This window comes from Hippoglossus hippoglossus, chromosome 21, assembly GCF_009819705.1.
Source record: "Hippoglossus hippoglossus isolate fHipHip1 chromosome 21, fHipHip1.pri, whole genome shotgun sequence".
NCBI classification, from domain to species: Eukaryota; Metazoa; Chordata; class Actinopteri; order Pleuronectiformes; family Pleuronectidae; genus Hippoglossus; species Hippoglossus hippoglossus.
The window spans coordinates 18,368,799-18,386,248 of NC_047171.1; the positions used below are offsets into that span (position 1 = coordinate 18,368,799).

Here is a 17,450-nt window from a genome sequence, read left to right on the forward strand (position 1 = left end):
TATTACATCTTGTTCTCTTTTGTATGTCTTTGATTTAGAAGCAAAGTGAGTGTCAGTTTATGTTGAATTTGTGTTTTACTTGAATTTGTTTTTATTCTTTACATTAATTACATATTACACATTGTGTGATAAATGATTTCTATTGACTGTAAGAGCTTAAAGCTAATTAAAATTGAATTAAATAAAGAAACTTGGCAAAAAATGTGCTTGCATACGAATTATATTGATATATATATACTGATCTTTTGCTATATTGATTGATGAAAACTATACTGCAATAATTATTGATATTGTTTTATTAAAAAATATTCTAAAACACAGCAATAAGACAGAAGCACAGAATAGACACAGAAACATCCAGGAATTTGTTACAAAATTACATAATGGGACATAAAAAATCCCACATCACGATTTTTAAACTTGCCAAAAGAGGACAAATATGTTTTAACATATGCTATGTACTCTAAAGTAGGGCTGGGTGATCTGGCCAAGAATGATATTGAGATATTGATAATTATCATGATAAAATGTCACGGACACCTGGATGACACCCCAGGAGCAGTATTGAGGCGTCTTAATGTTTTTTTTTGTATTGTTTTTTTTACGTTGGAAGAATTGTCTCATTTACTTCAATTGTAATGGATTTGGCTGCAATGCTGTTTACCCCTGAAACTCCAGCAGTGTTTTGTGGACTCTAACACTTCACCCACCCCTCCATCGGTATAGTGGTGAGTAGATAATGAGTGAAATTTAATTTTTTGGGTGAACTATCGCTTTATCCACAACCTACTCTGTAGGTTAAAAAAGACGCTCTAAACGTAAAATGAATAATAATGTGACATTTATCGTGATATTTATCGATATATTGAACAACCAAGTCCCCCCCCCCATGTCTGCCCCCTCCCTCCTCCACACTCACGCCGGGCAGACCTCTCGACTCTGCCGCAGACATCTGCTCCTAGAGCCGCTGCAGGGAGAAATAAAGAACCGTAAACCACAGCACTAACCTCCCTGTTGTGTGTCGTGGACTCGTGTGCAGAAGAAGCGGTTGGGTCTCGGTGCTGTGTTGTCGTGTCGTTGATGGGACTCACCTCCTGAGTGTGAAGTGGTACAGTCCCGTTACTTCTCTCTGGAGCCTCCTGTGTTTGCAGCAGCTGCAGTTTTGCGCACGACGAGATGAGCAACATGCGGATAAAGTGCACTTTACTCTAACACGGACAATAGAATGAACTTATACCAGCTGGCTGTTTTACTGGGAGCATCATGTAAGTCTCGTTTTGATTCTACAAAACGCCTAACCCTCGCTAAAATGTCTCCTTTTTACGCAACAGGTTGATCCTATAAACTCCCCGCCTCATTATCCCAGGCACCGTTACTCCGCACAGGCGGTTTCCTTCAAGTTAACTGTTCGTTTTTCTGTTGCATTTCCATTTGTGTGAATTAGATAAGATTGAAAATATCATTTACAGAAATGGTTCCCTCCGTTTTTAAGAACTAATAACACACCAGGGGCTTGATGGGGTAAAGCTGCTAATCCCTGGATTTATAGTGTGTGCTGATTTATATTGTGTATAGTTATAGTAAACATCACCTATTCTTACATGGTAACAATATTCCACATGTGTTTAGCATTGTGTTGTTACAGGCCTTTAGGTACAGGAAACCTTTGAAGTACAATAGTGAACATCTGGGAATTATTTTATACTACACTAGTCCAATGTACTAGTTTATACACATTGTAATATACTATGTGTATAGAGTGGTTTACTTTTTACTGACGATGCAATGATTGTAATAAGAAATGATTATTCCTGTAACTATGAATCAATAGAGAATTAATAATAATCCATCATTGATTCATTGATTTAGCCAGAGCTTCTCTAATACACAGATTTTATGCTTTTCTTTGACATTTCTTATAGTAGAGTGAATATTTGTAGGAGTTTTAGGCGTTTGATTGAATATATTTAGCAACTTGTTTGATGTTATGTGGGTGCTGTACCTCCTTCTTTACGCTGTGCACCAGTCTTGTGGTATTTCTTGTTGTGTTTTCCAAATTGGAGTAAAAAATTATTACTTCAATATATTACTTCAGGCATTTTTAGGCAAAATAATCATTTAATATAAAGTAATTTTCAGGTTAATTGAAATCGATAATGAAAGTAATCCGTAGGAACAGCCTACTCCCCAGTAACAATAAAGTTCACCAGTTGTTTGCAAATCTGCACCTCAAAAAGTGCACATTAGGTCTAAAGACGTCCAATGACACATCTGGGTGAAACACACTCGTGACAATGAATGTTCACTTTTCCCAGACTGAGTTTTGGTGTAACACTGTAGTGAAATCATTGATAAAACAAGGCGACTATATTCACTCTTATCAGTGTTTTTTTTTGTTGTTGGGCCGTTGAGTCAATGTGAAGGAATGCGTGACACAGAAAAGGCAGGAAATGTGACGGCTCTGCAGAGGAAAGGTCTGATGGTGTTCAGGAAACATGCAGCAGGAGCAGCAGCAGAGCTAACAGAGCTTTGACCTGGAATACATTCGTGAACACACACTGCTTTAAAATATGCTGCTATGAACTGAGGCCTCGTCTGTACTCAAGAGGAGGAGGAGGAGGAGACTGTCTGCTGTCTGTGCAACCTGTTCATTAGCCTACACTGAGTCACACCTGATGTGAGCTTGGTGTAAACAATAGTTAAAGGTGATGCATCCAGCAGTTACTGTTTGCTTCTGCGAACTCCTCTCACCTCAGACTCATGGCATTCATGCGGCAACGGTTTGGTTTAAATCTCTAGCAGATAATTGGCCTGCCTGCACCCAGCTGGATAAGGCCAGGCTCTCCCATTGGTCGGGAGTCTGTGACTTCACCCCCTCCACCTTCCTCCCTTCCTCAAGTGGGACAAGAGAGGGAGGGGGGCCCTAACAATGGACTGGCCCATGAAAAAAAAGCAACAAAGGGAAGAGCAATGCTCTTTCATGGGAAGAATTTAGGAGCCCCCCCCCCCCCCCCCCCCCCCCTCCTGTTCTCTCATCCTGTAAAATCATTTGGTTTAATCACCGTCATCTCTGTTTGTCAGAGAAATCAGAAACCTAGTGATGCTGACCGGGGTCAGTGTGTCATGAAGGACAAACACTCCCATTGGAGACTCATTATGACTCTCAATCAGGCAGAAGTGTTCAGTGCCAATTTTGATAACTGAATATTTTATTTACAAAACAATGACTTAATTATCACAAGAGGAGGATGTGTTTTCACCTCTGTCCGTGCATTTGATTGTTTGTTTGTTTGTGAACAAGATAACACAAAAGTAACCGGACGGTTTACTATGATACTAAGTGGAAGGAAGCAGTATGAGTCAGGGAAAAACCCATGACATTTAGCAAATACTGATTTTACATTGAGACAATATTCCCTGACAATAATGACTGTATCTTGATGAAAAAACCTCCCTTAAGGGAACTGAAATTTATTAGCCTGTGAAATTTGGTGCTACTTGATTGGATTGAAGGGGACTGTTGGGCCTTGGCGGATATATGGACACTACTGAGTGTCATTCTAGTTTGTTTTTGTGTCAGTCCATCAATCGACTAATTGACTAATCCGTCCACATTTTAAATAATGAAAATTAGAGCTCGCTGCAGTCCGATGGCGGTGTGGAAATAGGCCGACTTGCTCTCATTTTAGAGGGAACGTAGGAGAAGCATATAGCATTTTAGATAAAGGCGATAAACGCACACTGTATATGTTTCTCTTACTGGTCAGAAGGAGACTCACGCTAGTGGACTTTTGTTTTGATTTCCTGTCTGCTGGGAAACGTTTAGAGCGAGTTCCTGCCCCACCTAGAGCTAATATGACTCGCAGAATACACCCACCAGCGTCTCCATCCCCTCCCTCCCTCTGTGATGACAACCCCCTGCCTCTCCACGGGCCTCCCAGCCCCCCACACACACTGGAATTTAACCTTCCTGACCCTGGTACCAAGCAACAGAGGAGCCCCCCTCCCTCACACACACCTAATCTCTCCTTCTTTTGTTTTGACGATATGACGGATATTACTGTATCTCCCAGGTGAAGTGTGATCGTGAAGCATCTCTGCAGACAAACAACGTACACAGCTGTTTGTGCAGCAACTGAGATGTGATCACGTGCATCCTCTTACAGTCTATAAACTGTTTTTGTCTATGTGGACTATGTAAAACTTATACAGCCTTGTGGTATTTTGTCCAGCCCATTGTTATCAATGAGCCTAGACTAAATATATTAGAAATACCTTGCAACATAACATAACACTGTGGTAACTGGGCCTGCTGTTCAAACCGGCTGAGAAGACATGCCTTCCTAATTAAAGTTAGCAAGATCCACCTTCTTCATTCTGTGCAGGAAATCAAAAGCTAATCCGAACTCTCGGCAGTTTGATACGAACGATATTTCTTTTAGACGGAAAAATCTGCCGATATAATCCCTTCACAGACATATTGGTATTAGATTTTATGTTTGCCTATGTGCACTATATGTGAAAACTTTTATTTTTCAGGATACTTCATGCATAAAACATGTTCATCTATGTTTATATTTTAGGTTAAGAAAACATTTATTTTGGTCAGGCTCTACTTTTTAATACAGGGAGTATAAACAATTCAACCAAAAATTTCGAACTTTGAACATAATGGCCCCCCCCCCGATGGTAAAATTTATGCAGGACTGGAATGAATAATGAATGGAATTAAATTAATATATGATATTGATAGTAATGAATGAATATTTATACTTACAAACCGGCAACCCGGGGCTGTAAAAATGATTTATTACTAGTTCTTTAACGACGCTTAGGCAAAAAGGCACTTTGAAGACATTAGACGTCATTATCGAATTAGACATTCGAGAAACTTTCACTTTCACTTATCTGTCATGTTCTCTCCCTGTTTGTTTTGTCTGCGTCAGTGTGTGTGTGTTATGGTGTCCATGTCACAGTGCGGGAGAAGCAGCGGCTTGGGATGCTCTTCCAGTCCGTGGTCCTCCCATGTCAGTACCAAACGGCCTCCACCCAGGCCCCGGTGGTGCAGTGGTGGTACAAGTCCTACTGTCGAGACCGCACACGAGAGTCCTTCACCCTGCCAGAGAGTCTGGGCGTGCAGGCCTCCGATCTCGGAGCCACTTCCCACCTGGAGTGCTCCGACAGCAGCCGCACGGTTCGGGTCGTGGCCTCGGCGCAGGGAGCCTCCATGACGCTGGCTGAGCACTACAAGGGCAGAGACATCTCCATCGTAAACAGTAATGTCATCATTCTTATCCTCTAAGAGAAATATATGATTTAAAGAGAAAGAAAGGCTGCAGCTGTTTGACCACTGCACCCTGAGATTAATCCCTGAGCAGGAATCATAGCTGACTGTGCTTTGTGTTTCCTGTTCTCTAAATAAACGCCTTTTGTCCTCATCTTACAATAGAGCAGGCATTAACACGCACTCACACAAACAGCAACTCCTGCTCTCAAGTCTCTTTTTAAACCTCAAGCCTTATCAAAACATAACACCTGTCCTCTATCCAAAGGTGCTGGTGGAACAACCCACATGCAACAAGGCTGCTCCTCTCATCATTCAGTATAGTTAGAAATACCAACATGATAAATTAAAGCTTAAACGATAAGGTTTTTTGTTGTTGTTGTTAACATGTAAACATTCAGAATTTTTTTTCATGTTGTTTTTATGCAGATGACACAACAGGAAAGCTTAATAATTATATTAGTGCTATAGCAATTAGCTGATTAATTGATTAGGGTTTTTGAGAAGTGATTATTCATCGAAGTGATATACACACAAAGATGATGTACGTTTGTTATATTATTGTGAATTGAATACCTTCTTAGATAAAGTAAAAAAACGGATTAAAATCGAATTAAAAGAGAAAGGTTCAACGTGTCAAATTGCAGGTGTATTATGTATTCAGTGCTCCACAGAGGATCATTTGAATTGACAAAATGCAGCGATTCAACACTGTTTGACTTCAGTACTTTTAACCTTGTCTTCTTGTCTTTGTGCAGAAGCAGACCTGCGGATCGGAGAGCTGAAGTGGGGCGACAGTGGAGTGTACTTCTGTAAAGTCATTATTGCTGACGATCTGGAGGGGAAGAACGAGGGCCAGCTGGAGTTACTTGTGCTTGGTATGTCTGTGCTTAACTCTTTAATGAAAGGAATGACAGTACACACATTTTGAGCCAGATCATGATCGGTTGGCAACAGGTGTCCTTATTTATGTTTGTATGTTTGCATATTTAGTGTCCTTTAATATGCATTAGTAAAGGTTTTAGAAAAGTCTATTTGTTGCCTTTGTCCTAAAGTGTCCTTACACCAGCTTCCATGGAGACGGTTGAACGGTATTTTCCTCTTCACACGGTCCTGATCCTCTATGACGGACTCAATTGTTTATCCGAGTTGGCTGGTCTAAAGTCAGTTGTGCATTATGAATGTCAGGGTTGTGCAGCTCATAAGACAATAGCCGTTTTCAGACATGGACCTTTGGAAATTGTGCGGAAAATTGGGTCTGGGCATTATCCAGAGTTTGCCTTTCACATATGAAGAAGGCAGCAAGAGATTGTCTGGGTCAGACGAACAACAGGAAAATGTCCGAAACCTTCAGGTTAAGGGTTGCGTCTGGGTAGAGCACGCAGGAGGCAGGATATGAATCCTGTTGCGGAAATCACAGTTTTGTTTACAAAACATCAACTCCGGCGGCAGCTCTTGAATCTCGTTCTCTTTCCGAGTTGATATGCAAACACACCCAATTGCTCGCTGAGAACTTGCCGGTCATTTTCCTGTTGTATTCTCACATGTGCTTTCACTGACATTTTACTAGGGGGCTGGAAGGAAAAGTTGTGGAAAATTCAGTGCATGTCTGAAAGCAGCTCACAACGGACTCCATTGGTTAGCCAGGTTGGCAGGACTGGACTGAACATCTTAACTCAGTCGAACAATATGAATGTAAGAGTTGTGACACCATGTGGTCATATTTCCAGCTGCACAACCGTTTATGTTTGGGTGTGTTGTATTTGCCCATTGTAAAGGCGCGCTGCTGATTAATGATTAAACAGAGCTCTTGGAGCCGCACTGAACAGCTAATGTTTCAGTGCTAAAGGTCGGAGATTCACCATCTACTGTTAATGAAACCTGAAGGAGCGTGTCCACTCGCGGAGAGAGAGAAATTGTGGAGACCATTGTTGCCAAAGCCACTCCTTAAGCCGTTACCATGGCGACGGCCTTTTTCACAGCAGACGGGAGCACGTTAAGGGTTGGTGCTGGTGCAGACGTATAGAGAGGGGAAGAAAAAAGAAGAGAGACAAAGAAAAGGAGCAAACTGAGGCTGTAAACTCTCATGATAGTGGGATCTGAACGGGACCCAGAAGAGATTTCTTCCTTAAAGTTAAAACTGACCATGATAAGCTGGTGTTTAAGTTTGTTCCTTCATGTTATCTTCCTCAGCTGTGCACTAATCTGATTATAATCAGCTCACAGGAGCGAAGGAGGGGGTCAAACTTGGGAGAATAACAAAACTACACTGGGTTTTTACTAGATTTTGTTTTAGCTTTGCCACATTGCACCGTCAAAGTTAAAATTAGAAAGTGTGTCAAACCACTTCAGCGCCAGATTAGCATTTCCTGAAGTTTTCACTGTGCTGAGCAGTAGATAATAAAATAATTATATGTCTCATATTTGTCAGTTCAACATCAACCTCCTGACAGGAGCAGGTTAGTTTAACCTAGGAAAACAGGGTTAAACCATAGACTGTATATAAAGATGGACGATGGGTCTCCATGTCTCCAGCATCCAGAACTGAAGCCAAACTACCCTGGATATGAACGCTGCCATCTTGCACATTTGAACCCATGGTCTGCACAATAGCGATCGGGGATGGAGTAGCAGTTGCGCTACAGCTAATCATGAGTCAGTCTCAGCTGTCAATCATGAAGTTTCACCCCATTTTGTATCATTAAATGACTAATTAAAACCAAACTTATTTATCAAACATCAGTGGGATATGAACTACGTAAAATGGCAGAAACCATCTTTGAGAAAAAGTAATTTGACGAGCACTTTGACTTTTTAGTTTGGTCACATGTCCCATCAACTAACATGTATGAGGCAGGATCTATGACCTATAATGCAGTCAGCCACCAGGTGACGATTGAGATGCTTTGGCCTCACTTTTGGGGAGCGGTCATGTCGTCCATCTTTAGAAACAGTCTAGGGGTGAAACAATATGGCTGAAATTAACAAAATACATCTATCACTACCTCTAAAGTTCAACCATTAACATGTTACATCTTGTTTTTTAATCCTCCATTAGTTTAGCACATAAACTCCCATAAAACCACAGATTCTCTCAGTCTTCAAGCTAAACTAAGCTAAGCCAAACTTACCAGCATTCAGCACTAGCTTCAACTGTACTTATACTGTGCAAATACAAGACCCCTGTCTACCTTCTCATCCGACTGATGAAGCGTTAAAGCAACAACTTGTCCTGCCTCTTCTCTCACCGTCTCTCTAATCTCTGGTTTAATTTTTCTTTAGAATACAAATTTTAGCCTTGCTAAATCTTCTCGTGCACTCCTCCATTATTCATTCCTCGACCTTTACTGCTCTCCCTGCATCTTTCACTGCCTTCCTCCCTCTCAGGCCTGCATAGCTGCTCCGCTCTCTCAGGTTACTCAGTGTTACTGAGCCTCATGGTATGTAGATGAGTGTGCCAAGCCAGGGAAGCAAGATTACTTATTTTATCAGGGAGGGGTATATCATTTTTTTTTACCATGATCTTAGAAACCACATACTCAGCACCACTCACCATAGAAACTGCCTGTAGTGTTATTAAGTCTCCCTGTAGTCAGTGACAGTGACTGGTCTTTACTTTTAATTATAGTCCGTTATCGCCACCTCATGATAAACACACATTAGAAACACAAACGCCTACTGTCTCTTTTCTTTTCTGCATTTTTCTTTTGGTTCCCTACATTTTGACCTGTTTATCTTGTAGATGAAGCACAGAGGAGGCATTGTTTCACAACCACCACTTGCACAACCTTTTTAAACGAACTCCCGTGGTAAATTGTTGCCCTAGAATCGTGATATGCCCCAGTTTCCAAAACCCCCTCTTGGTCCTCACCCACATTGTTGGCACCTCTCAATTTGATGGTGTCTGTGTCTGTGTGCGCGTAAAACATATATCAGCATGTGCATTCATTCGTGTGCTGTGGAGAGGTCACATGTTTGTTGTGCACCTCATCACAGAAACTTGGCACTGCAGGCCTCTTCCTAAATTTAGATTCAAAGTAAAATGAGTTTGACCTTTGAACTCTGAACTTTATTCATGTTCATAGGTTTGTAGAGGCTGAATTAGGTATTTACACCAAAGTATTTCACAGTCTGAAATGTTTGACCTGATGGTGGCGCTAGAAGAAACGTTTAAGGTTCACCAAAGCGATCCAGCAGCAGTTCATCCTGATGGGAGCATGAATGTCTGGAGCGATTTCACCGGTTGTTGAGATATTTCACTTAAAACTACTTACATTGACATGTTGTCACTACAGGAAAATTCAGTGCAACTCTGCAGTCATTAGGATTCATCCTCTGAGGACTATGAATGTATGTACAAAACTGAAAGGAAGTTGATTTAATAAGTGTTGAGATATCTGGACTGACCTACTGATAGTCTTGCAGCAAACAAGGCTAAAAATGTGACATGACCTCATAGATCTTAAAGTAAAGCGTATAGGATAATTCACCAAATCTAATTATAACAGATTAATATTACATTAATTAAACATCAGTGCTTTGTTTAAAAGATAAGCTAGTCCCTTCTGTCACTGCATGGCCATTAATCATCCACCCTGCTGCCAGATTTTCTATTTGCCTGACCTTTTGACTCTTGCTTTGCTTCCGGCCTTCACCTCTGCTCTCCCTCTCTCTGCAGGCAGGACAGGTCAGCGGGACGATCTCCTACCTGAGTTTGATGTGGAGTTTATGCCAGGTACGGCACTTCACTTGCACTTGTGTCTCATTTCCTGGCCTTTTCTAGCTTTCCTAATGCGGCCTAATGTATAATTCTCACAGACTAATCAAAACTTTGACTAACAAACATTGACTGACTGAGGAAATATCACCAGTTACAAAATCTAACCCAACCTGAATATGCACATAGTCTGTAGGTTATTGAAGCGACATAAAGAAATGCATTGGCCATGATTTGAATTTCACAAGGGACGCATGTTGACTGAGCGAGGGGTTTCGAGTGGATTTCGGTTTACGGCACACCCTGAGGAAGGGTGTTGTTAGAGTCTGGATACTTAAGAGATGTGATGATGGATAAGAGTCACTTAAGAGTTCCCTAGAGATCTGCTGAAGTTTCCTATTTAAGTGCTCTGTGGCTTTGGATGCATATTCGGAAAGACACAGAAAGATAACATGGTTTTTAAGGAGAGTTGTAATTAATTACAATTCAAGTGTAGATTTGGCCAACATGTCTGTCGTTTATGATGGCAGTGTACTCACCGAAACAACTTTGGTGAAATGCAGTCAAAATGTTAAAATAAAGAAGTTAAATCAATGGCGAACATTTTTAGCGGCTGCTAAGAAAACAGAAAAAAAACGTTTTGTCTGAGTGTCAAAATCCCTTTATTGGGAAGTTAAACTGAGAAGCTGTGCACCTGAAATAATAGATAAATATGTATTTTGATCTGTGAATGTTTGTGTGTCCATTCCAGAGTGGGCGTTTGTGGGATCTGTAGTCCTGGGTAGCATCTTGTTCCTGTTGTTGATGGGGATCTGCTGGTGCCAGTGTTGTCCTCACTCCTGCTGCTGCTACGTCAGCTGCTGCTGCTGTCCTGACACCTGCTGCTGTCCAAGACACCGTAAGTAACAAAAACAACTAAATGAATTACTTTAAAACATGACTATCTTTTCTTTATTTGCGTTATTGACGGCAGGTTAAGGCCCAATCCCATTTCACCCCTTGGCCCTACCCCTACCCCTTGTTTTCGGGGGTTATCTTGCCCATTGAAACGGAGTCACAAGGGGTAGTGGTTGAAATATTTCCCTACGATTTCATTGTAATAACATTGTTGAGATCTTAAATAAACCAATGCTATTGTTTGCAGTTTCTAAACTGACAAACCTATAATATCCAAATAACATCTATGCTAATGCAGGTGTATCAATGACATTTGAAATTGAAAAGCTTGGATGCTCTGCATTATTTCATGTATGAATCAAAAGCACACACTGAAATTATGTGAAAATCCGGGATTATCATGCAAAAAAGAAGATTGCTAGCATGCTAACACTAGGGCGCTCGCGATTTTAAAAAAAAAGGTTGTTGTGAAAAAAACGACCACAATACATTGAAATGATATTAAACTAAGATATTACAATCATTATCGTACATTTTTTATCCTTAATATTGGAGAAAATACTACATTTGTGGGTCTCTCTCCCAGTTTGCTGGTGATTCATAAGGCATTCTGGGTACCCCTTAGTTTGAAATTTCCGTTTCGAGGGCTACAAAGCCCTAAGTCTTAGCCCTACCCCGCCGTCCCAACAGGTATGGGGACAGCCTACCCCTACATGTGAACACGCAAAACGAAGGGGAAGGGCTAAGGGCTAATGTCCTTACTGTAGTTTTACTGTTTTGTTGTTATCCTGTGCAGTGTATGAGGCAGGGAAGATGGCAAAGAGTGGACAACAGGCCCAGGTACCTGTGTATCCCTACTACATCCCTGGTGTCCCTACTGTGGTCTCTCTTGCCCCGTCATCCCACATGGACCCCAAAATTACTTCCATCCCTTCAGTGGAAAATAACCTGGCTGCAGGTGAGTGTCGTCAATGTGGTTCCTAGATATTAGACAGCTCTGTAACCGCTGCCTTCACTAACCCTCATCCTCATGTCTGTCATGGAAACTACAGGAATGTCCATCAGCCACATGCATGTTTGTTGTTTGCATCTAATCTTTGTGGTTCTCAGTTTTTGCCTTGTAAGAATGTTTATTATGCAGTCAAGTGTCTGTTGCATGATTATTGTTTGTCACCGTGTATGTTTGTGTGTACGGGTGTGTGTATCCACATCCACAGTGCGCAGTGGTTATCGACTGAACGCCAGTCAAGACCAGGACTCAATGAAAGTTCTGTACTACATAGAGAAGGACCTGGCTCAGTTTCCCTCTGCCAAGATGGCTGCACTCAAACGTAAGCCTGCACAGATGAGACCAGTCTCTGAAATCTGTGTGGCAGTGTGTGTGTGTGTGTGTGTATTTGTCCAAGTGTCTTTTTTATGTTATGTGCATGGTTTGTGTAAATTCACTAGTTCTCATGTAATCCTTACATCCATTTCTTACTCTAAGACTTTCTCATTTTCAAAAAGGAATGTTAATATGTTCAGCCCCTCTTTCTTTTACTCTTAAAGCGTTTGAGATATTTGAAAAAATTCCATGAAAAGAATTTGGAAGATTTAAACGACCTAAACACATGGTCTTAGGCACGTGGAGCAAGTTCATGTAAAGTAAGTCCAAATAAACTTTTTCTTCCCTTAATGGCAGAAAAATGTTACTGCACCAGGTTTTTCAAAAACAACACAATCACTTTCTGGTGTCTCAAGACACCAACACACCAACAACAAGCCTAACAAATCTGGTTTTAGGACCAACATGGGCGCTCAATTGTTTCTTGTTTCTTATTTAAATGTGGGTGCTCGACAGGAAGATGACGCTGACACTTTAGTACTTCTACCTGACCACCTCTTATTCTGAAATGTTTGATTACAAACATTTCACAGTGTACCTGAAAATAATATTCATGATTAAATTGGGTTGATGCATCTGTGCCCACAGCCAGTAGCCTATCAGAACTGAGCTCTCTGCACGAGGGTGGGACAACAGACTTCAGACACACGTATCAGACGGTCCAGATGAAGGCGCTCCCGCCCATTGCAGATCTCGATGGCCAGTCAGTAGTGAGAGCAGCTCCACCTACACAGAGGCACAGGCCCAGACGGGACAGAGGACACCTCTCAGATGATGAACTAGACCGAAGGTGCAGTCTCAAAAGATGTAACCAGTGTAATTGTGTCTGTATGTGTCCTTATGTGTTCAGTTTCTATGCTGATGATGTCCAGCTGCAACTCACCCATCCTGACTAACTGTCTCACTGAGACTAGACCATAGATGCGAGCCAATATTCTCAATCTGAATCGTGATAAACGATTATTGGCCCCTAATCCTTCACAAAACCAAAAGTTCCCCTTTGCCTTACTCCTTACACTTTTACAACCCTGCAGTAATCTTTGACAGCAACCTCAACAACACCACCCAGATCTAATCAATTAAATTTCATCACATGCAGCGGGACAAAATCTTCTAATTTACTTCAATGGACACAATATTACAATATTAACCTGATTAAGATTACAATAGTCTGAATAAGCATTTTGCAACATCGACATATGGCCGTTACCAACTGCTTGACAACATATGCTCTGGGTGTGAGTGTACACAAGTAGGTAGCAATGTTGATGCAAATCATAATCAGATTCTAGAGATTATGAATATGAATTATATTAGTAATTTAAGTAAACATCATAATGGGAGTAATGTCTTATTCAGAATAATCTGAATTTTGCTGTCGATGTAAACATAGTCACTGTGTATTCATATCTCTGCTTATCTACCAACACTTACAAAGACCAAACCAGTCTTTCAACACATTCAGCAGTTCCCTGACCTACATTGGATTCAATTCAAGGCCGTTCTCTTCAATCAGGGACCCTGCTGCCTCCATCACACTCTCTTTCTTTGCTCTTTCTACAACATTTATCCCCTCCATCCCAGAGCAAGCACCAGACCTGGGTTGACCAGGAAGTTACTATGTTTTACTGTTTGATTTTATTTTCTTGGGTAATTCTGCCTGTATTGTGCATTCAGTTTTTAAGGTTATTTATTGCTGACCTAATTTGTGATGTCAGTGTAACCCCCATGTCACTGTGGGCTGAGTTATGTGCTCTTTTGCATGTAGGTGGAACCCTCGCTCAGAGCACCTGAAGAGAAAGACGCTGGGAAGTAGAGGGCGCACCGGCTCCCTGGACGAGCTGGAGGAATTTGCTTGCTCTTACGACTCCCACAGTCGACGGGCTGAGCCTCCGTACCGCCCGTATGATCGGGATTACAGCCCTCCCAGGCGTGTCTACAAAAATGAGGATGATGGCTGGGGGCGCAGGAGCCCCTCGCCATTACCCCAAAAGAGAAGGGACACATGGGACAGTGATCGTCCGTCTCGGCCACCTCAGAGCAGAGGATACGACAACACCTTCCTCAACAACGTGTTGGAGAGCAAGGCGAAGGGGCGGGGAGCGGAGAGAGGTGCTGGGAGGACAGACGAGGACAGTGACACTCCCTCCAAAGGCAGCTCCAGAGGAAAAGGCAGCAATAGTTACTACAGCCGGTCGCCTAGCAACCGTCCAGAAGAGGATGACCCTTTGCCTCCATACTCTGAGCGGGAGGCTGAGCGGTACCGCAGGGCTGACCCATCCACAGACCGGTACCGCACTGCAGAACCTCCCAGGTCAGACAGATACAGAACCACTGAACACGCCATGAGGCCTTTCTCTTACACCCGGCCCCCCCAACAGGGAATGTCCCACACACTACAGGGGGGCAGAGAGGAGAGGAGCCGAAACCTGGTGAGTTACTTGTAGCAGGAACAAGGACTTCCTTCCTCTTCAGCTCCTCAGGAAAGGAGCCTCTGAATACTGTAAATAGTTACAGGATACGGCTGGTGATGTTCTATAGTTTTCTTATTGTCAACAAATCCCATGAAAAGACCATAACAGTGAATAGTATTGCAAACTTGACATTAACCTTTCCTCTTCATCATCATCGTCCATAATCTCTTAAAAAACACATCAGTTAAACACAACTACTCCTTTAGACAATTGCCATGAGTGGAATTATTCCCTGCACCACATCAGTAGAGGGAGTTAAAGATAAAGGGGGTTTCCAATTTGTCTGAAGATTCACGTGAACACTCAAACTTCATTCAAGTTTTGGTTCAGCCATGATTGCTCTCTGTTTGCCCTTGAACACAAACACAGAGGAATATCATGTGAAAGAATTATAGAAAAACTGAGAAGAGGAAGGGCACAAAACTGAAACTGAAACTAAACTTTAGCCTATTTGATCTGTATCTCATTGTGGTTTTACTTAATATTTAAGAAAACAGGGATAGACAGGAACACCTTGGACCTCACAGAGATTTTGTGCATTACTCATTGTTGACAGACAAGTTTAAGGCCATTACCACAAAAATAGTGTCGATATTCCAACAGTCTACAGCCCAGGGGTTGGTGCAAACTCACAAAACTCTCAAATATTTATTAATCCATGGCTGAAAATAGTCCCCAACAAATGCACAAATTATTACCTTTTTTTAAATAAAACATGGCACTAATTTGTGTATTTGTGCTAAGATAGGCTAAGATTTTGCCCTGCTTCCAGTCTTTGTGTCAAGCTAATCAAAAGGTTTCACTACTTCCTGTCATTCTGCTGAGTTAGGCGAACAGTTTCATTCTTTCCTGTATTTTTGCTAAACTAGTTTAACAATTTCACTGTTTCGGTCTTAGAGCTACGCTAGGCTAAGAGTTTCGCCCTGCTTCCTGTCTTTGTGCTAAGCTAAGAATTTCACTGTTAAAGTGTTTAAGACTGGGACCATTTAACTGCAACACCCAGGGTTCAAATCCAGTTGGGACCTTTGTTGTTGTCGTCCCTTCTTTATCTCGCCACCTTAATTTCTTGTCTGCTCTCTAATGTATCTATCAAATAGATATAGAGTTATTGTTACAGCAGAGAGGTAAGTGAAGTCAAAAAAGTTCTGACAGACATCATTCGTTTTTGTTGACAGTAAGAACAAAAGAGAACAGCACCAGTCTCTGCTTTAACATTTCAAAATGTTTCACAGTATTTTGTACATAATCGGTCTCTTGTGCAATGTACATGCAAGTTATACAGTCTTAACACTGAATCTGATTTGTTTATATACCTATTAACATATGTCTTTTAAAAAGGAATTGAATGAATGAGAAGTGAAACTGAAATGATTACATTTACATTTGAACTTGTATAATCTGCAACCATCAGTGTTACCTCGCTTATTTTCAGGCTCACTACCCAAAAAAACAATCACGTGTGGAATCAGTGATACAGTCTTTACTAACCAGGCTTGAGCTGCATGACTTCTATAAACTGTAATAAATCTTTGATACCTCAGAAATCAGGCTGGACTAACCTCGCATGAGCATGGATGCGAAGCCTCTAATCGTGTGGCTCTTGGTGTTTTCCTTAACAGAGCACCGCACCGAGCAGGGACTCACTCATTGTGTGACGAGGTTTCCCAGCCTCCATCTGCACAGCACTGCCAGACCGTTCATTTAAACCGTCCTGTTGCTACGCAGGAGGGGATAACTGTTCCGCCATCCGCCACATGAAGCCTGACTCCTCTTACTGATGTGACTGCACTGAAAAAAACAACATAAATGGAAGAAAAATGTGCTTTAGTTACACCAGTGTATTTCTGCATGTGTGGCATATAGACAGTATGTATGTGGTGTGTACAGCAGTTTTATCTGAGTTTTTTAAAAGTTGTGTGACTGTATTTACTTCATACCAGTGCCAAGATGTGTTTTTTTATTACTCTCTGCCAATGGTCTTTTGTAAACTAAGCAGAACACCATAGTCTTATTGTTTTCCTACAGTCTTCATACTCATACTCAGTACACTGCAACTCAGGTTCACTGCGTATTCGTGTGGTTGTCTGTTGTTGATATTGTACTGTATGTAAGTACCTTGAATTTGTCAGCAGATTTGAATTGCACTGCCTAAATAAATACTTTTTGAATAAAGAAAACTTTATTAACGTCTTCATCGTCTCAAATAAATGCATTTTCACTGGTGGTTACTTTGTTGACATTTCATTTCCAAGTCAGGCTCATTGCAGCATGAGTCTCAATCATACATATCAGACATTTTATTAGAAAATTGTTAAAATGTTTATAGGTGAAAAATACTCAAATGACACAAATCATGACCAAAGAAGCTTATTAAATTAATGTCAACATATCAGTCAGATCCTACATTTTTATACATTATTTTTAACCTTTTTTGGGCTCACACATTTGCATTGAAATTGTTGTGAGATCATTGTTTTTATATTAATACCTTTTGTCTGTCCCATAGTTGAATGTGTGTGTAGCTGTTGTATTTGATAACAATGTGTGTGATAATGTGTGTGTACCTTGGACATTTTTTATCGTAGCTTATCAAACACACACAATCATACAAACACTAGAGCTTTGTTGATAACTTCCATCTACTCAGTCTGCACATGTTACCACTCATGCTACATGTGTTGTACTTTAAAAACT

At 41.2% G+C, this 17,450-nt stretch overlaps 1 protein-coding gene across 3 annotated transcripts; it reads left to right on the forward strand.

The window, feature by feature from the left end:
• Positions 1-924: 924 nt before the first annotated feature.
• Positions 925-16,946, forward strand: ildr2 (immunoglobulin-like domain containing receptor 2). Of its 3 annotated transcripts, XM_034573457.1 has the most exons (10): positions 925-1,265; positions 4,947-5,276; positions 6,043-6,162; positions 9,963-10,019; positions 10,753-10,899; positions 11,695-11,856; positions 12,116-12,229; positions 12,871-13,072; positions 14,051-14,714; positions 16,376-16,946. In XM_034573457.1, the coding sequence occupies exons 1-10, from the start codon at positions 1,226-1,228 to the stop codon at positions 16,409-16,411; spliced, it is 1,872 nt and encodes a 623-aa protein (XP_034429348.1). In that variant the 5' UTR covers positions 925-1,225; the 3' UTR covers positions 16,412-16,946. The 3 variants fall into 3 exon arrangements, with proteins under 3 accessions (XP_034429348.1, XP_034429350.1, XP_034429349.1); XM_034573459.1 differs by lacking the exon at positions 12,116-12,229 and having other exon boundaries at positions 926-1,265; XM_034573458.1 differs by lacking the exon at positions 9,963-10,019 and having other exon boundaries at positions 926-1,265.
• Positions 16,947-17,450: the final 504 nt, after the last annotated feature.

Coding starts and splice junctions, on each gene's coding strand:
- ildr2 (XM_034573457.1), top strand. CDS start 1,226: ATGAACTTATACCAGCTGGCTGTTTTACTGGGAGCATCAT. Junction 5,277..6,042: donor AGACATCTCCATCGTAAACA/GTAATGTCATCA, acceptor GTCTTTGTGCAG/AAGCAGACCTGCGGATCGGA. Junction 12,230..12,870: donor CAAGATGGCTGCACTCAAAC/GTAAGCCTGCAC, acceptor CTGTGCCCACAG/CCAGTAGCCTATCAGAACTG.